Raw genomic sequence first — 23021 nt, 5'->3', positions numbered from 1 at the left:
AAAAAAAAAAGAGCTTCTAAAGTTAGTATTTTACGTAGTATTTTAGTAACTAGAGCATCCATCTGTTCTACTACAAGAAGGAGCCTTACAGAAATTATTCTACAATGAAAGAAGCTAAACCTTGGAAAACCACTTAGATTGGGGAGGTCAATTTCTGAGAACAGTTATGAGAAATGGAAACATTTGAGCTTCTGTTTAGGGACTTTAACATTTGCCTATGTTATTTCATTAACACTAGCTAGGATATGTAACAAACCAGGTATCAGTCAATTAAGTCATAGTAAGCAAGGACATTAGAATTCTTACTAAGAAATAATGGAATACAGTCCTCAAAGAAGAGGAAGATTGCTAAGGAAAACTTTTTCAATCTTACATGATGAAAGACAGACAGACAACTACAAAGAAGTGGGCCAGTCATTTCTTTCTTCTTTAATATTTTAACTTAGAGTGAAAAAAAAAAGAATGAGCAATTTTTACTGTACATTCACATTTCTCCTCCCCCCAACGCTTTGTTTCTTCTTTCAGGAGGCTCAGAGCCCACTTAATTTTCTTATTAGGTCTACATACAAATTGGTGAACATCAGAAGGCACACCTCTGACTTTCAAAGTCTGTTTCTCTACTGTGAGATACAAGCAGTTCTTGTGAGCCTCTGGGCAATGTTTTGAAGTCTAAAAGAGACCAGTGAACCCACTGCTGGAACATAATCAATAGAGGAATTCTGACACTCTTAAGGAGGGTGTTTTAGGGGGAAGATTTTTCACATCAATTGTTTCGTCCAAAACAATTATTTTAATCTTAATGTTTTAATTATATATTTTAAAATTCAGCGTTAACAAACCCAGATAATAAACCATGTTTCAGCCAGGTTCTTTGTTTTGTCTCCCTTCTGCTCAGATATTTTAGCAAGTCTGAACCCTATGACAGTTATTGATGTATTTATCTGAAACAGGGTCAATCATGTTAAAGGTGATACTTCTAAGTCTGTATGTTTTGCTCGACATTTCAATCTTGTACACTGAAAAGCCAGTAAAACTTCGGGCAAGCATGCCTCTCAACCAAGTATACAGGATAACTCCTTCTCCTGGGAAATAACTGTTAAATACTTGCTTCTCATCTTTACATTTTTATTTTGAGATGATAGTGAGAAGAATCTAAAGCACTGAAATGTAATCTGCTCTTCAGTCTATACAATTCCATGTTCTTAGATTCTCATCTCACCCTTGCTACATAAGATAAGAGCATTGGTTGTTACTGTTTTTATTTTAAAAGAGTTTTTAATCAATTTGAAGACTTTGAAGTTCTACATCACCTTTAAGCATAAATAGTGTCTATTTTAAAAATATGATTCACTACCATCCACCTGCAGGTTCTTGCGAAGACATCTACAGATTCTAGCAAAAAGGTCGCTTGTATTTCCATGAACTAGCACGCCTTTTTTCCTGAAAGAGAGAGAAAATACTCTGTAGCCAACTAATTATATCAAGGCATGAAATTCAAAAACATTTGTTAAAAAAATATTTCTTCAGTGAATTTTAATTTCTTCTAGTGTTGTTAATGATTCCTAGAAGATTGCCACAGATTGCCTTAAGTTATCAGTGGTGCATTGCATTTTTATTTGCCAATCTCATTGTGTAACTGCTCTTGATTTTAATATCAGACACCTTCCTGTTCTAGTAGCTTCCTAAGGAAGAAAAAGCCATACACAACAGTTTTGGGAAAAGTTTAAGCATAAGTCTATTGACAGTCAAATACATGCTGGGAAACTAGTTCTAAGGAAGAGCTTTGGACATTCCATTAATTGACCGAAATTGACTGAGAAGTCTCCACTAATTGTCTCAAAACTTTCAAGAAAGCAGCTTATTTTTTTTTCTTCTCTTCCCCTACCCTGCTTTTTTTTTTTTCCTTTAAAAAAAATGGTGGCAAGGTAAAGAAGAGGGAATGCTTACATAGATGTTGTAGATTAACAAGTAAGTTTGTTTTGAAGGAAGTAGGCTGCCTAGGATGCCCGAAACTGCCAAGGCATTTGAACCAATTTTACAGTATCAAGCTCTTTACAACTGCAGCACATGAAAGGGCAGTTGCTAACTTACAACATGCTGCAACATAACTGGCAAGCAGTATTTGCACACCACTGAAGGGTAACTGTATGATATAAAAACCAGATTGATATAATTCTTTACAACAGTTGTAAAGAAAGTGCAGTACTGAGTCATCTTAAGTTATTCCTATGGCCTTACCTGTCACTGGGATGAAGTAGATGACTGTGGAACAGCACCTCCCAGGACAATACTGTTTTTGTCAGTTAGGGTTTTAAGCACAGTTGTGGCTGGTGACTGGAGAATTTTACGCGAAAGCCTCATTCTACCATCAGTCGGATCACGTCCAAAGTATTTAACCTGTTAAGAAAACAAACCACTTTAAGACTGACCAACTTAAAGAGCTGGAAATATCATTTTCCTTAAAAGGTGGTGTTTTGCTTTGTGGGTGCCCCCCCCGGTTTGATGCTAGAAAAGCCATAAATAATAGGCACCGCTTAGCCTATATTGCTCTGCCAAATTAATATGGTGCCTAGATAGCAAGAGTATGACACTAAGTAAATCTAATTTAAAATGATCAGGCCCTTAACCAGCACAGAAAGGGAATCTGATATGGCAAAATATTTTCTTCATAAACACAAAATAAAAAATTCACTCAAATTCTAAAATATGAACAGCAGTTTGTTAGCATTTTAAAGTTAAAAAAAAAAGTTACCTGAATTTCTTGTCCAACTTCTAATCCCAGGGCACTAGGATGTTTAATCTAGAACACAGTGTTTTTTCAGAAAAATTTATTTCAGTGTGATTAATTTTGTAAGGTTAATTATAAGCGTTCCTTCTTTTAGGGATTCTTCATGCTACACTTCAGACAATCACAGTGGCTCACACTACTTTACAAACAAACAGGTTTCTAAATGTTACATAGAAAAGGGTATTGCAGATCTAAAGAACTTGCTGATGTGCATAAAAGTATAAACAGTAGGATTGTAGCAGGCATATAGTTAGATTGTTTGCAGCTTTAAGTACCAGGCAAGCAGAGGTTAAACAAAAAGGTGCCGCTAATCTTAACACAGCTTTTAACATGAAAACGGACTCTAGAACAACAGTATGCGTGTTACACCTAATGCAGACTGTTTAGTGAGAATCAATTAAAAACAAATATAAGCATCTAGTTTATACTTGTTTAAGCATGTATTACCTTTCTTTGATCAAGTTGTGAATTATGAAGTAACACTGGTGTCATGTTTGGATACAATTTTACCATCACTCCAGAATCTCTGCAACAGAAAACAGCATGGTTATTTCAAAATACCTTGATAGAAGTCTGTATATATTTTTACTCTGCATATTGACCCCAAAGCAAGCATTAGTAAACTCTTCATAAACAAGATTTTACCCCTCCCTTTTTAAAACTCTTGCATCAACCATAACATGTCCAGTCGTTTTTCCTTAATTGAAAGTGGGTGGAAATTACTTATTTCAGGACAGCATATTTCAGTAATAAGTACGTCCAAAAAGTGCATGTAATTTCAATCCAATATTTGTCTTGCAAAAAAAGTATAAAGCAAATTCTTACCATCTCTCTCAGATACAAAGATGAAAAGAGGCCTTAAGTTTTACAATTTATAGACACATTTTAATAACTAAACAAGCAGCAAAAATAAACAGCCTTATTAAGAAACAGAATAATATTTTCAACAGAAAATATCAGGAATGATGCAGGTGCCAATGTCACCAGCATTAAGTTTGGCATCCTTTAAAAATCAATTATTTTACATCATATTTAGGTATCAGGAATGTAGCTATGTAAAACTAATTTCTACTTCGACTCCAGAGCACTTTTCATACCTTATTTCAGTTATCGTGGCTGTATAAACTGCACCAAATTCCAAATTAACTTCCTGCTGTAGGGGGAAAAAAGAAAACAGTAAGACATAAATTCACAAAATGCAAACTGAAAAAGCTAACAAAAGTCTGTCCTTACATCGTCTTTGCAGATTTCACGGATAAATTCTCTTGCTTCATGCATAGCACTAGGTGTGGGGGCAAACACAGAATACGTCTCTTCATCCAGATGACTTACAGTTACGCCTTGGAAAGAGAATTTAGTGAGAGGATTTAGGTGAACATTGGCTACTGTTTCAGCAAGCAGAAAATTTACATTCAGGAAAGACTTGCATAGAGCAAAATTGTTTTGCACAGACTCATTAAGATCTCCAAGTCCTAATCATTTCAAATATTCTTCTTCAGATTAGGCATTGGACAGCTTTGCATGCAACTGAATGGAAACCATGTTACAGGTACACTTGCCAAATACCTGGAAAAACTTGTGCTCCATATGGGACCATTCACATTTGCAAAATTATTATTATAATCCTTTTGTGACAGGAAGAAAGTCTTGAAATAATTTTGCTTTTATGAATAAATCTCAGCTTCTACAAATGAATTTCGTAAGAAATTTTTACTAAAACTATAACTTTCATTAATAGCTGATAAAAATTGAAGTGTTTCACAGCTAGAACACAGTACGGTTGCATGCTAAAATTCTCTGCACCTGTAGACTAGTTTTCTGGCCAAGAGACTGCATAGGCTTGCAACCAAAGGGAAGTATGATTTGTCCTTCTTTTCTCCACCCCAATCCCCTGAGAAGCACTAATCAAGCTAGCTAGAGAGTTAAAAGAGTTTCAAGTCCAAAGCAGCTGAAGCAAAACATCTACTTGATACACTATAGACATCAGCCTTTTTTAAATATTAGCTTTCTAAAAGTAGTGAACAAGTTTTACTATATTAAGCAATTAAGGGAAGAATTTGCATTTACAAAGAAGTGCTCATAAAAGAAATCTGATGTATTTAATAATATCACAGCAGAAACTCACGTCTGCTACCATGGCTGACTATTGGTTGAATATTACCTTCATCGCGTTGGAGAGATGGTAATGGTGGGCTATGTCTAGTTTCACTTCTTTGAGTCATTTGGACAAAGCTTTTTAATAGTGTAGCCTCTCGGAAATACTTAACACTTCACAAATTCCGTTCATTCACTTCTAAGGGCAACCACAACATCAAGCTATAGGCCTAATTCCAAATGACCTGTCAGTCTGCATTTATCTCAACCAAAGCATCAATTGCCCTGTTTAGGAAATGGTAATGAAAAAGGCATCAACTTTGAATTTGGCACTTAAGGCCAAGGCAGGACAAACCACTTTGTAAAGAAATAAAATTAATTTATTCCAAGAAATGTAACAAGGTCAGGAAACTTTTGTCACACTACTCACTACCAGTTTAAGCCCCAGTACAGGTCACTCCTACAATGTGATAGTGAGGTGGATTTCTAACATATGCCAGCATGTTAACAGTGTATACTAGCTCTTCACAGAATCCTAGGAAAACAGTCGATGAGCACTGTAGGAAGGAGCTCAATGTCCCCTCTTAACCACAGCAAAAAAGCTTTAGTTTATAGAAAGGGAAGCTGCATAGACTTGATCTACACTTCAGCATATTTGTGATCAGACTTGCTTGACTTCACATCTTTCATTCAACACTATCTGCAATACTGTCCCTAGGTGAACCTTTAATTGCCTCTTATATAAGCCCTGAAAAACACCATCACATGTGCACCAAACTTCTGGGAATTCCTGCTGCAAGACAAACTGCAAGTACTTTCACAGAGAGAATCTACACAACTAAGTGCAGCTGAAGTGAGCTTCACCTAGCTCTTCAAGACACATGCATCTCTTAGCAAGATATAGTACAGACTCAGTATGCACTGCGTATTGGAACAGCTAAACATGCAAGTCTGAAAACAAAGGCAAATACTGTTTACAGTCTGCAGCATAAAGCACAAATTAAAAAGTACCCTTTCCTCTTAATAGTTCTTCCTATCTACTTATTAGGTTGTTGCTGCTGATGCACAAATACCAGTTTTATGGAGGTGGTCTACAGAACAATTTGGGAAGTTTCAGTTTAGCTACTTATAGTTTCTGAAAGGGCATAAAGATAGTATTAAGATTCAGCAATAGCTGTGCTAGTAATACCTGTGCTACCAAGATCCACTAATTAAAACTCCACACTAGTAATTTTCGTATAGAGAAGAGAAGCTAATAACACATTAGGATAAATTACCACAGGAAGCAAGAATGTCTTACCAGTCTGTGCTTGAAGTTTTTTCAAATTATAGGCCCCAGGACCAATGAATCTTAACCTTTTTGATAATGGAACATGGATAGTTTCTGAAAGAACATTTAAAAATACTTTGAAATGCTAAATATAATAATCTTGAAAGCTATCACAAAAAAAAGTCACATCCATTTAGGTTTTAATCTTCTAGAGCTACTTGTATTATTTGCTGAACATTGATGTAATTTCATTTATTTCAATTCTTAAATGTAAATGTAGAATACAAATACTTTGATGAGTGTAAATTACCTTAAGCCATACCAATACTGACATCTATATCCATTCTGATTTTGAGAATTTCACGTAACTTCAGTTTAATTCTGTTTTCTGGTGTACAGCGAAATAGTACAGTGCTGCCCCACATGGCAATCAGAAATAAAAATTCACCTCAAAAAACCCAAAGAAAAAATAACCCCAAGAAGCAGGGGCAGAAATATATAACAAACATTCATTAAAATAAAGCCATTTTAAGCAGCAGCTTATTTTTAAAAAGATAATTATGAAAGATATGCATTCTTGTCAACATACAACTAACATTACCTACAACTGGTCCACTTTCTTTTCTGTTAGGTCTGGGTTTTGCCAGCGTTTGGTTCATAATTTGTAAAATCTCCCTCTTTGCAGCTGTGGGAGTTGGGGGGGGGAAGGGGAGGAAGAAAAGTTTTGTATAAGATTAAATAAATTAATGCAGTTTTTGTTATGAAGTAGATAAACATCCGTTCATAAAATCTGCCTCCTGCCTAACATGAGAATTTATCATGGTAACTTAACACATTTCAGGTGGCACATGTTTGTTGCAGCACAACATTCTGCTCTGTGTATACAAAACCTATGCCTTCAGCACATTTATTGTTTTTATGCAGCCTAGAACATTACATACAGTTCTGTTTCGGTGTATTATTTAAATAAATCAGAGTGCTGATAAGAGCAACACAGTGTAGCTTTGATTAGTTAAGTTATGATACACTGGCCTGGAAATTTAGCTGAGCTGCTTGAAGTGATACACTATTGAATAGGAACTACTAGTTCTTACATTTTAATAAGGGTTTTCTTACTAAAATCTTGCTATTACAATCAAGTTGAAAATTTTCTCTTACAACTAGTTAAATCCTTAAAGCTTGTAGCTTCAGTTTTTCATATGGCTCAAGAATATTTTAGCTGTGCACGTCAGAATACAGACAGCAGTGAATTTCAATAGTAAATATAGCTGAATTTATGGTAAATGACAAATAGTTTGCTGTTCTTTTTATAACATTATTCTGTTGGATTAAAAAAAGTCATGTAATAGGATGTTTGTGTGTCAGTCCACATCCATTTTGGTGTTATGGTAACATTTTACATATTTAACTAGCAACAGATGCCTCCTCCCTCTCCCAACTTTCACCAATCAAAAACAACCCAGAGTTTCGGCGCACAAAGCTGCACTTCAGCCTTTACTACCTCTATTATTCATAGGGTATCGAGCTGCTAGATCTTAACCATGAACTCCCTGAGGTGACACGGACTTTTACTTAAGTTCTAAGAACTTGCTGCTCAAGAGACATTCAAAAATTCAGCTGAAGTTACTTTAAAGTTAGCTTGGAGCTTATTTTTAACAAGCCTTTTTACTGATTTATTGCACAGCAAAGAGCAAATCTTTTTCTCCCCAACTCACCACATATGGTTGGTGAACACAGTAATGACAAAACACAGTATGACAAAAATTTTATAAAATGACATGGCTTAGTAGTATTGTACTTGCATCAGTCAAATCCAAAATACCACATGTAGTATTTCACAATATATTCCTCTACCTTGATGTTGCTCTTTTGTATAAGTTCCCTCCCTCCCCACTTTGCTATGCCACTAATTTTATTGCAGTTTTTCAAAACAAGTTGCCCGTTGTACTCAACTGGTGACCATTAGTATCACACAATTTTTGTTCTGTTTTAATAAAAAGTAACATCCAGGAGCAGCAGCCGCTTTCACTGACACTATGTACAGTAATATGAAACTTAAGCGTGGTGGGAAGGGCCTGGCTTTTTAGAGACTGAATGCTCTCCTGTGACACAAAAAGCTATTTATTTTGTATTAAGTGCCTATATTGAAGTATAACAGACAACACCCAGACCAGACCAATTTTTTTGAAGATAGCAGCTTTTTTCCACAATGAGAACAAAAAACCTAATAATTTATTATTTAGTTTCACAAAACTTGGCATTTAATACATTTTCTCATTTAATATGATAAAATGGGTGCAAATACAAATACAGACCTACCTGTAGCTTGCTGAATAGCTTCCATTACAATTTTTATTGGTATTCCTGGCAGTTTTAGATCAACCTAATACGAAAAGAGTTAAGTGACATCAACATGTAAGGAAAGCTTTTTTTAAGATACATTCTCAGAGTTTCATTTTAGGAAGAGTTAATGTTACTATACCTGCAAAGCAGTTATTCCTTTATTAGTACCCGCCATCTTGAAATCCATATCACCATAGTAATCTTCAATTCCCTACCAGCATAGACAGAAGGCAAGCAAATTGGAGTAACTTTATCCCAGTGCCAAGTCTCATTATACTAAAAGTGCATTCTATGTTTCAATAAGCCACAAAGTAGTTCTGCGGACTTGGAATTACTTCTGATACTCCCATGTTTTTCTTCAGCCTTATTTTGCTGTTCATGATTAACACTGTTCCTTTCTCTCCTTATAAATTAAGAGCTTTTGTGGACTAGTTTCTGAACAACAGATCCACACTTGATTTTGTACTATCAGTGGCTGCCACAGTAAGAAGCAGCAGCAGCATGATAATGTCCATTTCCCCCCCCCCAGCAACTTTGCCAAGTGCTTGTTCTCCTTCCAATATATTGTGTTTTTTAGTAAATTAAAGTATTCAAGAATTATCACTCTCTTTCTCCCAAGAGAAAAGAGAAAATTCATTGGAAAGAGAGAGCTTATGAGAGCTTAAAAGAAATAACTGAGTAATTACAAAAAAGAGTAAGAAACATGACTGGACACTTCATAGAGATTTTTTTGAAATATGGGAGGAGTTTGGGAGGCAAAACAGAGAAGATAAAACTATTCAGTATTTCTAGTAGCGTATGTTCCAGAATTAACTGGGTAAAACATTACAAAAGAATGCCATAGAGGGTATTTTACAGAATTAAGCGGCAATAAAAAAACCCAATGCTAGAAATACTCACCAGGATGTCTGTCAGCAAGCGATAGTCCTCAATATCTCCTTTTTCCAGACTGCATTTGGTAATGAGACCTATTGCTACACCTGCCACTGCACTTGATACTGGAACTCCTAATAGTGGTAAATAAAAACACATTTTTATAAACTTTGATCATTTCCAAATCCTGTAACACATTAACATATGTAGCTTATCTTTATAAGTGCCATATTTTGTACCTGCATCCATTAATGCCAAACTTCCACCACATGCAGAGGCCATTGAAGACGACCCTACAGAGTTAGAATACAGGGAAAAAGAAAGTATTAAACATTGGTCAGAAGTATCTGAAACAAAACTTGCTAGTGATTTTCTCCAATGACAGTTGGACAATTAACTTGCCGCTAGCTACAAAATACCGTGCAGCAATGCACATACTACAATAAATAATCACAATTAGAAATTTTCTGTAGCAGAAGTATTTTTACCAAGAAATGGGTAATATAGTTTGAATCTTTCATGATACTGATACCAAAAAAGCTCAATAAGCATCACTATTAATATTAAATATTCTAGACAAGGAATCTGGGGGTTTCGCAGGAAGCTGCAAATGGGACTCCTTCCCTTTCTCCACTAACCCCTTCTCCCACCCACCTACTCTTGCTGCAGTGCTAGGAAATAGGACGTGGACATCGGGGAGCTTCTTGCCACACAGGGGAATCTGCAGAAAGGTGAAATGGATAGCTCCTTCGGGGAGATGGGAAAGAACAAATACAGACAGAAGAAGTTATCTCCAAGTCAGTGATGGTACCGGCTGTGATTAAACACCAAAGAATGGGTCTCAATACATGCCGATTTATTTTCCTTGCTCTGTAGCATAAAAATGCCCCCAAATACCATTTTATTAAACTCAGAATTTATGTTTACAACTCATTGATACTGTGCTGTTACACAAATTGAAAGAAAGGTCCATTGTTCATGACCATACACATCCTTTTCATTTTAAGTACTTCAGGTAATAGAGCTATCAAGATTAAGAACGTTAAAAATGAAATCTATTAACTAAAATGCCTACAACTCAAGTTTGTCAAACTCGAGCTTTTTTAAGAACCAAATTTAGTCTCTAGCACTAGGTTAAAAAATAAGAAAATCGTAATACCATTTGACTCTAAGACTTCAGAAGTAACTCGTATTGTGAATGGGAAATCCTGGGGAATAATTGGTTTCAAAGCTCTTTCTGCCAATGCACCTGTTTAAAAAAAACACCAAGTGATCCATAACTAAAACCAAAACAATCAGATAAAATATTAAAACTTACAGCATGGAACTTCTCTAGTCTGAACTTACCATGTCCAAGTTCTCTTCTGTTCATACCAGTAACTTTGCCAATCTCATTAGTTGCATAAGGTGGAAACTACGAAGTAAAAGTGCGTATACAGAAAGTTAACTAGCCCTTTTTTTTTTTTTCCATTTTAAAACATACACTTAGAAAAAATTCTTTGAAGTTTTGGTGCATCTCAAGGTAGAAACAAATTTAAAAAACAAACAAAAAAAAAAAATCAAACCACCACATGACTTCTATCAGTCACTTAGTTTGCAAACCAGGACCAGTTTAGGTAGTGTTTAGTAAATGTTTTACTTCCACAGAACAAAAGAGAATAAAGCAGTTGCAAGGTAGTTGAACAACAACACAAGCTTACTCCAATTAAACTTGTCAAACAACATATCAGAAATCTTGTTTCTGTCATACAGATAATGGAACAAGATATGCCTGTTGCCTGTATGAAATACTTTGGGCAAGTTCCAAAGGCTGAGAGAGATCCAAGATGTAAAAGCACTTATTTACTATTGGTGTAGTATGTCAGCTGAACATATTAATAGAGTTTACTAAAAATAGAGCAGATTAATCCTGCTTTCAGTAATGACCCATTCTTAAGGAGCTAACCCAATGTTAAGATATTAAAAAGGCTGTATAAAACGGTGATTTAAATTATCTAGTGCTTTTTAGGAAACCAGCACTTCTGTTCATAAACTGCAATATAAATTCACATATGAATTAGAATTAATACATTTCAGCAAATCTAGCAATAATTTATATCCTTGGAAGTGATCAATTTCACCTTTAAAAGCAAGACATGAAGCCCTTCTGTGAATCATGCAGAAAGCTGTGACACAGTAAAACTCTCACCTCATAATGCAGCATGAAGTTTTTATCTTTTATTCCACTATTAATTAAAAACAAGACCACGTCAAAAAAGAGCAACCAAACATGTCTTACATTCAATAGGTAATACGTAAGATTATAGTCAATTATGCTTACAAATAGACCCAGCAAAAACCATGAATCAATAGATTTGCCAACCACCCACATTTTTCCTAAGGTTTTCTATGTAGTAAACAAATTAAAAAGCATAGTCTACGAAGAAAAAACCTCACATGTTAATCATTAAAACAGTTTCCCTAGCTGTTTAGAATAGAATAGGCCCTATCAGTTCTTTACGCTGGTTTTGGTGTCTGAAGGAAGAAAAAAATTAAAAAAAAAAAAATCAAACTTCATCAGCATCTTACTGTACACATTGCAGCAGTAAGGACTCAGAAATGTCAGTGCTCAGAAGGAAAACTGAAAATCTCTATAACCACAAAATAGCTCTTGATTGAATAAAAAAGTGTGCTCAAAAAAAAAAGTTACCAAACTACCACAAGACTTGACTCTTAGCAATAAACACAAAAAAGCTGCGCTATAAAGAAAGTTGCGTCAAGCCAAGACTTGGACATAGTTTCTTATCGAGGCAATCTCTCATTCATGAAGCAACCTACTGACTGCTAATTAAAACCCATTATTTAACACAGAAACTAATTTCTAAGAATACCAAAATTATAGAATATGGACAAACACCTCCAGGCCAAAAAATTTACCTAAAGCAAAGCTGACATGCTAAAATGTAAGAGCTCCCACGCTGGTGGGATGAGATCACTGAACTTTAAAGGGAAGGAGTTTCCCCTCCCCAGCAAGTTAGCCCTCAGCAATAAAATGCTAATGGCACAAGGACTTGCTTGCTACATGGTAAGTTAAGTTAAGTTTTCCTTACTCAATTAAAAAAGAACAGAAATACTTTTACCCTCTGAACATTTTTGTTTTGAGACAAAGTGATAATACTTAGATAGGCTGATTCAGCTGGGGGGAAAAAACAGACCCACACAACTTTTAATTTTTTTTCCATTTGAACCAAACTTGACAAACAGCACTTCATGGGCTACTCACATCCAACCTATCGAGCAAGACTTCAAAACTTGTGAGAAATAGATTAGATGAGTAGAATACGTATCAAGTTCCAAGTGTGATGATAAATACTTAGAACAAAGAGACAATCAACTTTCATCAATCGTTTTAAAAAGCCTTGATATATGGACACAGTTTTACAGATTCAAGAGTAATTCACTATTTTCTTTCTCTCGAAATCAGACTTGTAACACTCTCCAATTTCAAATGTGTCTATGGAATTAATGTCATCTTCACAAAAAAAACTGCCAAGATCTCTTGAAAATAGGCCACTTCAAAATCTAATTTTACACATTTTTCAGTCCTAATGAATATATGTATGTATCAAAATTCAAGGAACTGTTATCAAATGCACTTAAATGCTCACCCTCTTATCACTGACAAAACCCCAAAAGATATACATACCTCACTGCTGTTGAGATAAGATCTGATTTTACACTTGATTCTATAGAGTCAAATGTAACTGTACAGAGAACCTAGAATAAAAAGACAGAGGCTAAATAAACTGCTCTTCAACACTTCCATGTTTCACGACTTCTACTGGTTACGAAGAATCAAAAAGAATGATTTCAGCAACGAATATGATGCCATCACCTACCACTTCTGCAAACTTTTTTTTCCTTCATCACACAAACTTATTCATAATCTGCAAAGATTATACAATCTTACAAGTGAACACATTTAAAAATACTTAACGCTTCCTAACCTGGTAGGAGCCTAGAACAGTTTGTTCCCTAAGAAACTGAACTACTTCGTTTAAGAGCCAGGCCCAGATGCAGCCACAACGTTGTGCAAAAGAGCAAGCCTGTTTATCACATGGACTTGCAGCACATGTAATTTTTAGCAGGATAAGAGGGGACAACACCCCTCTTAAAGAGTAAATCACCATTTGCAACTACCCATGTACCCTGTAATAAGTTGGAACAATGGCTGACAGTCTTCTAGGAAAATGAACTATAAAAATATAGGAGACCAAATCTTGCATACAATCTTAATTCAATCCACCCAACATCTGATGCTTTTGGCAAAGAAGAGGAAAAAATAAATCCCATTAATGTGATTTTTTTTTTTGTACAATTTCCCTATTTAGTCCAGGTTACAGATGAAGTTCCTTTTAAAAGATCTCATGACATGCACAATTTAGCACTGCCCTACATACCAGTGGCCCATTGAGTCACCCATTTTTCTAAAAATGAACAGGATTCTATTTTACATGAAAAGCTTTTGTTTCAACAAATATCTTTAACATAAAAGTCTACAGAGGGATGAAAGAGATATGATTTTGGACTTATCTTCTTAAGAACCAATTTTACTTTAAGCCATCCTGAATTAGAAAGCTTTCTTCTCAAACCACCTCCCTGCAAGACAAAAACCCAACCAACTAAAAATGCCAACCAAATCTGCCAACCTGAACTGAACAAGGAGAATCCTTACAGCATCTAACTTTGGTTACTAGACATTCCTCAGAAAGTCTGAAGACACAGTAATGCTTACCAGACTCCTTCTGGGCACATGCTTAGAATGTTATCCTAACATCTGTACTGTTCATGTAGCAAGGAGCCAAGCTTTGTCTACTGTCTTAATGGACTCGGATATATTTTAATTAAATCTAAACTGTTTTCTAGTTATTACTATTTGAATATGAAGAAAAAGGAAACTTTGCATTTAAATGAAAGATATCAAAAGCTGTAAGATTTGTAAATTAATTTATAATTTCTGATGTTTAAAGATACTACCTGTGTTTGACCTCTCTGAAATAAGGCTGATCCATGAAGCATTTTAAACATGTTCACTTCACATTTAATATCTCTGAGAGAAGTCAAATCTCTCCCGTCACACCTAAAATTACAAGCAGAAATCATGAAATCAATGAAACTATAGTCTTGGATAAAAAGTGGACAAATATTATTCACTAAGAGTTTGATATACTTACCTTCTATATTCATTCAGAACAAGATTTCTAAAAATATCCTTTGAAACCACATTGAAAGATTCCATGATTTCATAAGGCTCAGCCTCTGGAAATTTTTCTGGGTATAAAAAAAAAAGAAATTGCATCTGAAGTTGAAAAATGAATTTTATAGAACTTTTACTAAGTTCTATACTTTTACTAAAACAGCTTGGCCAACAAAGAGCACACTAACTTTAAGTAGTGCTAGCTCCATTTAAGCATTGTCTAAATATTAAGCAAGCAGAAAATAATACCTTTCAGCTGTTCTTCTGTTTCAAGCCTTATTTTGTTAATGGCTTCATCTCTAGAAATCTAGAACACAGGATTTGCAACCAGTTAACTCTACAGGGCAGAACAACAAAAGAGGTTTGGGTTGTTGGGTTTTAGTTTGTTTTAAAATTCTGCAAAACTCAAGGAATAAGTAATAGGATTGTCACAGAAATTCAAAGATCAATAATGTACTGCAAACAAATATTCTGGTAGATAAGAATTTACAGAACAATTTATTATTACTATTGCAAATATATGCAGAGGAGGAGAGTTTTTATTAGCATTAAAGAAACTAAGTCTTACTACAGTTTCATTATGATATTAATTAAAAAATAATCATATGTTTGAATTGATTACTTACTTTATCATGGCTAGAATCTGTGAACACCGCATAGATCTTGTTAAAAGCAAGTCTTTTGGAAGAAAAGAAAGAATTTTTGAAAACGCAGCTTAAAAACCACTTATATAACTAGTTTCTTTTCAGAACTAAATGTTTGTTTTCATTAGGAGTACGAAAGCACCAGACTGACATTTATAAACATTACTAGCTCCAGCTGTCCTTCCTGCCTCCTCTCCTGCCACCTCCCTGAAATTAGTTACCACTTCCACAGCAAAGCTCATACAAGCCAACATCCTGACTCCTCTTACCACCATTCCACAGGAGTGGCATATTAACTTACAATACTTTCACTGGGTTTTCAGGATATTTGTTTTGCCCTGTCCTTCTTACTAAGTATAAAACAAGAAAGCTGAAGGCCATGTTCCTAAGTTTCTATGCAAAATGCAGCAAGTAATTCTGAACATTCAAAACATGCTATTTTGTTAAACAAAACCCCCAAACTATCTGATCAGAGCTCATCAAATTAAATAATCATTAAATAAGCATTTTGATTCACTTAAAATTTACATCAAAATTATTTGTTCTGAACTTACTTCTTTGCACATTCCACAATCTCTTCAGGAGCAACAAATAACTTCTGAACAGTTCTCTTGACAACACCACGTTCTTTCACTAGTTGTTGAATTCCCTGAATTATTTGCTGGGTATGCTTCACCCCTACTTTGATGGCATGACAGAAGTCTTGTTGCAATATATTCTCAGCAGTTGCTTCCAACATAACTATCAATGGAAAGTTAAAAATTAAGTAGATTGCTATTGAACAATAAAATAGTAATCTAACTCAATTGAGGAAATACAGATTAACATTAAACTGCATAAATACAATGGAATTTACTTTACCTAACCAAAAGTTACCTAACCTATCACTGTTGTTTATTCCCACTATTGTATAAAAATACAAATTTCAAAGATTAGGAAAATACCTGCAAAGAGGCAGCTACTTGATTTTCAAATGCACAACAGGTATTAATTATTAACCTACTTACCAACTTGATTTTGAGGAGCTCCAGCAACAACTAAATTTAAAGCACTAGAAGACATCTGTTTTCGAGTTGGATTGATAATAGTTTCTCCATCAACCAGTCCTACCCTTACAGCACCTACAAAGAAACTCCAGAAAATTATTATTACAATAAGGAAGTTCTTTAAGGCATCATTTTACTTGAAAATTCTACATCTAAAAACAATAATTAAAGCTACAGATTAGTTTTTAAGTACCAGCATGTTAGCTATATATTATGAACAAATCTGTAAGGCAAAATTATCTATTCTTGAATTTCTTTTGGGTAGTATTACTGGGTAGGGCATATAATTGCAAGCAGCATTATACACAAGGCTCTAAGTCCAGTGGGTTTTTTTAGGCATTTGAGCATGTGTTCTCTAGAAAAAAGGCAGGTGAAAGGAAAATACAGCTAAATATTTGTTCTTGGCTAGATAATTTCTCTTCCCATAAAATATTCGCAATGAAATAAAGCTCTTCTTGAGTTCCTGGAGAAAAAGTATTCTCATCCAGCTATTTTCTAAACAATGCTTTTCAAGACTAAGTTTTTCCAAAGAAAAAATTAAGTTTTTGGTCTCTATACTATACTATTTCTGGATTATAAATCCTTACAGAAGTACATTTAGTCCAGGAAAAATAACGCTTTGAAGTGCAATAATCCTATCCATTGTAAAATTATTTTCAATACTTGAAACAAAAAGATAGTGGACTTTAGATTCAGAGTCTTGTTAAAAAAAGAAAGTGTGAACTGTGGTCTGTCTTCTGTTATGTTCAAATCATCCATCATTTAAAAATATTTACTTACCAATAGGACCATTCCATGGGATATCAGATAGCGCCAGTGCTGCAGAAGCTAGAATGAAGAGAAAAATCTGTATTAGAAAAAATGTATCCTATTAAATCACACAGAAGCAGTGATTTTCAACAGTCCTCTTACCTCCATTAATTGCCAGAACATCAGGATCATTGACACCATCTACTGCTAAAAGATTACAAAGGATCTGGCATAAGATAAAAGACAATGAATAATTTTGACCTATATGTTTTTATTAGCTGTCAATACAAAGCTAAGGACAATAAAACAAAACATTCCACATATTTGTACAAGCTTATACTGCAAATGAAAATTTGTTCAAGTATTTAAACTAGAAAGCTCACAAAAAACCACTAATGTATAATATTGTATCATATCATATAACATATACTATTAGCCTTTCTTTCCTCTGTTGTACAGAGGATATTTGAATTTTGTTCCTGTATCTCTACAACAAAATTTGGAAACTAGCATGTAATAAAAGTAATTTAAGACCAGGAGATGACAAACTAAAAAGTAGCATTACACTATTAGACTGTTTTTCAAAGTGTAAACCCCTCCTGGACACTACTGAAAAATGCTTTTCTTAAAATAGTGCCTATATCATGTGAAATTTTTATTGGACGTACCCAAGTTTTCCATTCTGAAGGTAGCTATAGTTTAGGACAGTGAGTGTGACCTACCTGTGTATCATAAAAGTAGCCTACTGGAAAGAGTGGTCTGATTGACCGATCTGCAATAGAAATATTCAAAGTCTAAGAAGCGTTTGGGTTTCAGAAGTCAGTATTCAGTTTGTCTTGCAATAACCCCACAAGAAACTGACAAAACGGTTCAAATGAAAGACCCAAACAAACAAAGGAAAAGGCAGAGAACCCAGAAGGAAGTTTAGCATGAAATATAATCAACTCTTAAAATTTCAACAGCACTCAGAGTAAAATAAGAGGTATTTGGGTGAGCATACCCACCGTCAGGCAACACAAGGTTAAAACATTGAAAAAGTCTTCTATGCTTTAGGATACAAACAATCTATTAAATAGTATTTCACCAGAAATATCTTCAATGAAGGGACATAGTCCTCAAACAAAGAAAAGCAACAAAAGCATGTATGTTTGAAATATTACATTATTTCATGATGCGTCGATTTCCTATTAATTTTATTTTAGTCTGAAGTGTATAGGACTCTAACAGCCCAGGCCTTATAGGCTGTTCCCTCTCCTAATTCTTTTCATTGCTGTCTTAAGATGCTGATGTATTTGACATCAGTTTTATATAAATGTTGAATTTCAAAGTATTATCTTATACATGAATGGAGATAGCCATGATGGAGATGACTTTTCAAGCAGGATCAAGAGGGAGAGAATGAGTATATACCAGTCAGAAAGCCTGCCTCTTTGTATTTCAGAGTTTAGCTTGGTCGTCTCTTCCACCTCTCCAGAGAGATGTGTGACTGCAGGGGTAACATCTCTGCAGTTAGGATGAGATCTTAGATACAAGAATATCAACAAAGGTGCCAAGAAGATTTCTCAAGATCCAGGCTTATATATAAAGGAATATGCACACAGCCCCAGTTGATAGACTGTTTTAAAAATCAGTACTGATAAACAAGAAACTACAAGTTTGTTTTCTTCTGACATTACTGCAGAAACAATCAACTCTGCAAACAGCAGTTATAAATTATTATCTTTTCAAACATTCACAAGGATATTACAAAATATTTAAAATACATTGTAAATAAAATGTTTCAGCCTACCTATTACTCTGCTTGTAAGAATTTCTTTATCAGTGGAACCAAGTTCTCTTCTTAGATAGTTTGTAGGAATTCTTCCTGCTGCAGCAGCTTTCTGACGATAGTCAACCTTTTAAAAACAAAACAGGGGATTTAGGGGATTCCTAAAGACAACAGATTACTAGTTTCAGAGCCACAGAATCATTCAGGTTGGAGGGGACACCTCAGAAGGTCTATCGTCCAATTTCCTGCTCAGAGCAAGGTGAAGTCTGAATTCAGATTACATTACTCGAGGCTCTGTCCCGACGCCCAAATGGACCCTCCCATTCTAGTATCATATATGGACTGCCTAGCCAGTCAGTCCCCAGCCTGAACTGTTGCAGGGCACTAGCACACCCCAAGTTACAGGACTTAGTGTTTGTCCTTCTAGAATTTCATAAGATTCCTGTCAGTCCATTCCTCCCGCCCTTCCGGATGGCCGCCCTGCTTCTGAGCGTATCATCTGCAGCCCCCCAGTTTGGCATCATCAGCAAACTTGATGAGCAGGAATTCCAGGTCATCAATACAAGTATGAAACAGGCTGTGACCCAGGATAGACCCCCTGAGGAACTATTATTCAGCCTCATGGTAGAACATGAATCACTAACCTTTAATAACCACAACACTTCGAGCCTCATAATCCAACCAGTTTTCCGCACATCTAAAATATAATGTCTGAACGTGGATGTTGTGGCAGACAAAGTTCACAAGGCTTTTGTGGAAAGTCTTGCTAAAGTTAAGGTAGACAACATCCACTGCTCATCCCTCATCCATAGGTCTAGTCATTTTATCGTAGACTGCTATTCTGAAGTCCAAGTCTGCTACTTGCATTCCTCATTGCTGCCAGCACCTTGAACACCACTCTTTAATGATTACTACTGCTAAGGCTACCACTGATCATCACAAAACGCATTTTGTCGTTAGTACTTACCACTAATGGCATAAACTGAGATGCAGAAGGCTTAGTTTTACTGACTGCTGTGACCATTACTGCTGTGTCACCTAGCTGGATTAAGAAAAAAAACACAACTGAAATTACCTGCAACCAAAATACTGTCTGAAGTCCTAAACTTATTCACAAACTAAGACTCCAGAATATTCTTTGCAGAAAACAACTACATAAATCCATGCTTCACACCATTATTCTTGCTTTTCAAACAAACTTTTTCCCTACAAAACACAGCTGTACATTCATTAGGGATTAAATTGCCACTTGAGGCTCTATATCCTTTTAATAGGCTCTGATATCCTAATAATGACTGTTCAGATACAGAAATCTTGAAGCAGTATGAATTTTAACTTTTTTTTTTTACCTGAACAACAGCAGATCCATCAGCAAACCTCGCAAGTTTTCCAGAAGACAGTTCCATCTTTCTATTGGAAAGAAATAGTATGTTATCATGGTGAATTAAAATAAATTTTCCAGTAATGTCTGCATTCATCTACAGCATCTACTGTACAGAATGTCGGCTACACTTCACATTAGACGTAAAAATCCTCATTAGATATGGAAATTGAAACTCTTTGTCCAAAAGTGACCAAATCCCCTTACTTTAATGTGCTTTTGCCTCGAATGTCCTGCACTTCTTTCACCCAGAAGCAAAGACTTGCGGCCACATCAGATGCCACCTAAAGGTATGCCTCTGGCTTAGAGACAAAACGCTTTGCTCGCACTGGAAAATGAATCACCCACCTGTTCAAGTTGGGTTTTAGACTCTTGCCACCAGAAAACGCAAGCACATGTCCGCTGTACCCTCGGGAGAAAAGGGGAACGGCCCGCACACCCACAAAACACCTTCTCCCACCACAGCTGCAGAATATTCCCTCTCCCGTACAGGAAAGAGAAGGAAATACAGCTGCTCTCCACCCACTGCGAACGAGGAACGGCACGCAGGAACGTCAGCGGCCGTTTCTCCTCACGTTTGTTTAACCCACCACCCCGGCCAGCTCTCTCCGCTCACTCCGGGGCCGTGGGGGCCGGCACGGCCCCCTGCCCAGAGCCGGTACCGAAAGCCGCTCCTCAGCCCAGGCTCGGAGAGCGGGGAACACCCGGAACGCCTCCCCGCTGCTCCCCCGCTCCCTCAGGGCGCGGAGAGCCCCTCACCTGCCCCCCACCTCCACCGTCACCGGCCGGCAGGGCGCGGGCTCCGCTGTGGCGCCGCGGGCGGGCGCCGGCCGCAGCACGCAGCCGTCCGGCGACGGCAGCAGCCGCCGCCATCGCGCCGCGGCCCCGCCGCCAACGGCCAAACCGCCGAGCGCGACGCGGCGACAGCTCGTGGCGGCGGCCATCGCGCCGGTGGGTAGGAAGGGGCAACCCCAAGGGCAGCCGCCATCCGATTGGCTCCCGGAGGCGGCGGGGGGCGGGCTGCCGCGCAGTAAGCTCGAAGCGGATTGGCTCCCGTACGGGCGGTTTAGTTTCGATTCCGCAGCGCCAGCGCGTCCCTGCGCCCCCTGGCGGAGCCCCGCCGGCCACGGCAGCCGAGGAGGGTGAGGCGGCGACGAGCGCGCGAACCCGGCGGCTCCGGGGCCCTCAGCGGGGCCCCGCTGAGAAGTCTGAGGTAAAAAGCGTTAGACAAAGCTCCGTGGCGGCCCCAGGATACGAGACGGCTTTAGAGCCGGCTCAGACTAAAATTTGGGGGCCACCAGCCCAAACAGGGGCCTAGACTGAGGGAGAGGACTCCTGCCTCCCTCCCGCCGTTGGCACCTCAGGAGACTTCGCGGCACCTTCGTGCCCGTGAAGTCTTGTCGGGGTGCCCCAGGCTCAGCCGCCACCGCCTTCGGCCCGGTGTTGCTGCTGAGCGACAGCAGCTGCAAGGCCTGGTGTGGAAAAGTTATTACATGTTACACAGTCGGTCAAATATTCAGGGCCCTTCCTTTAGAAGCACGGCTGAATGAGTCAGTGCCAGCTTAAACTCACACTTGAAAGGAAAAATACATATATTTGGAATTCTTTTGCCCAGAAGACCTTGTTCTGTGCCTCTTGTTTTCAAAACTGTAATATACCCACCCCCCCCCCCCCCCCATTTCAAACTAAAGAATTGTAATCAAGCCCCCTGAATCTTTTTAGTAATTAATCTTACAGCTGTATTAAGCATAGATCCCATAGCAGGGTCTGGCAACTGGAGCACGGCAACAGTCTCGAGAGACTCACACTGAACTTCAAGGTCACGCTCCTCTCTAGTAACTGAAGGGGTCACTCCACCACGCTATTCCTTGCTTTTCTCCTCAGTAAGGCAAGAATAGTCATCCTTAGCACTCTTTTAAGCTAGGAATGTCAAACTATTTTCAAAGTGCAAGAAGAAGGTTACAACAGTTGTTATTGCTTATCATAAAGGCTTGCCAGTTAAAATATTTGTTGTGCTGTTACATAGTCAGAGTGCAACAGAATGTTATGCTTACAGGACAGCGTTTTTGTTCCTACATTAATTATTCCTCAGACAGATTATTGCTCAGTTGTATAATGCAAAAGAGATTAGTAATTACTTTATGACTATTTATGTCTGTGAGCATGAATGAACAGTGATGTGATCATGGAGATCTGATCACCCCAATAGCAAGATACGTGCAGGGTTAAATCAATACAAACTGTCACACTCCATCTTAAACTCATCTGTCATCTGGAGTTATCAATTTACATTTGGGGGATATTTAACAAAAAAATTAATGCCATTTATTGCTAGTTTGATTCTAATGCTATTTTGATATCGCTTGTTGCTTACTAATCTTTTCTGTTTACTTAACTGGATTTTTCTGTTAAAACTGCATTTATAGAAAACAGATTCATTGGCTGGGAGAACAGTCCAAGTAATAGTTTTCCTTCTGTGCCAACATGTTTATCTTTTTGGCAAGACACAGGAGAGAGAAGTAAGACGAGTGATCCAGAAACTTAGGATTTAGACTGGGCAAAAGGACCATTAACTTTATCCAGACTCAGAATTCATTGATGCAGTTTTATTTCGTACAAAAATATATTATGTGGCAAAGCAAGAACGTTCACCATGTTTCCTGAATTCACATTTGCTTTGCTGCTGACAAACAGAGGATTGTTTGGAGAGATTTTTATGTCATTATTACTCATTAAAATTGCTATTCTCTAGCTCATAGCAAATTCTCTAGCTCATGGCAAATAACTGTTCAAAGTTCTATACCACTATAAAAATAAATGAAATATAT

At 37.0% G+C, this 23021-nt stretch overlaps 1 protein-coding gene across 1 annotated transcript; it reads right to left on the bottom strand.

Annotated features, from left to right (window-relative positions):
* Positions 1-409: 409 nt before the first annotated feature.
* PNPT1 (polyribonucleotide nucleotidyltransferase 1) lies at positions 410-21137 on the bottom strand. The gene is made up of 29 exons (XM_076335178.1): positions 20953-21137; positions 20162-20222; positions 19780-19854; positions 18834-18939; positions 17767-17816; positions 17207-17270; positions 17075-17122; positions 16256-16369; positions 15803-15989; positions 15231-15282; positions 14854-14911; positions 14582-14678; positions 14385-14487; positions 13054-13124; positions 11557-11593; positions 10716-10782; positions 10528-10617; positions 9608-9661; positions 9396-9502; positions 8635-8706; positions 8472-8535; positions 6754-6837; positions 6183-6266; positions 4022-4128; positions 3886-3941; positions 3236-3314; positions 2753-2800; positions 2239-2397; positions 410-1440 (listed from the first exon to the last, which is right to left on the bottom strand). Exons 1-28 carry the CDS (start codon positions 21135-21137, stop codon positions 2242-2244), a joined length of 2376 nt encoding a protein of 791 aa, XP_076191293.1. The 3' UTR covers positions 410-1440; positions 2239-2241.
* Between the last annotated feature and the right edge of the window lie 1884 nt (positions 21138-23021).

Source organism: Aptenodytes patagonicus, chromosome 3 (assembly GCF_965638725.1).
Source record: "Aptenodytes patagonicus chromosome 3, bAptPat1.pri.cur, whole genome shotgun sequence".
Classification (NCBI taxonomy): Eukaryota; Metazoa; Chordata; class Aves; order Sphenisciformes; family Spheniscidae; genus Aptenodytes; species Aptenodytes patagonicus.
Note: the sequence above shows the minus strand (reverse complement) of the source record. Positions and strands in the feature narration are given on the sequence as shown.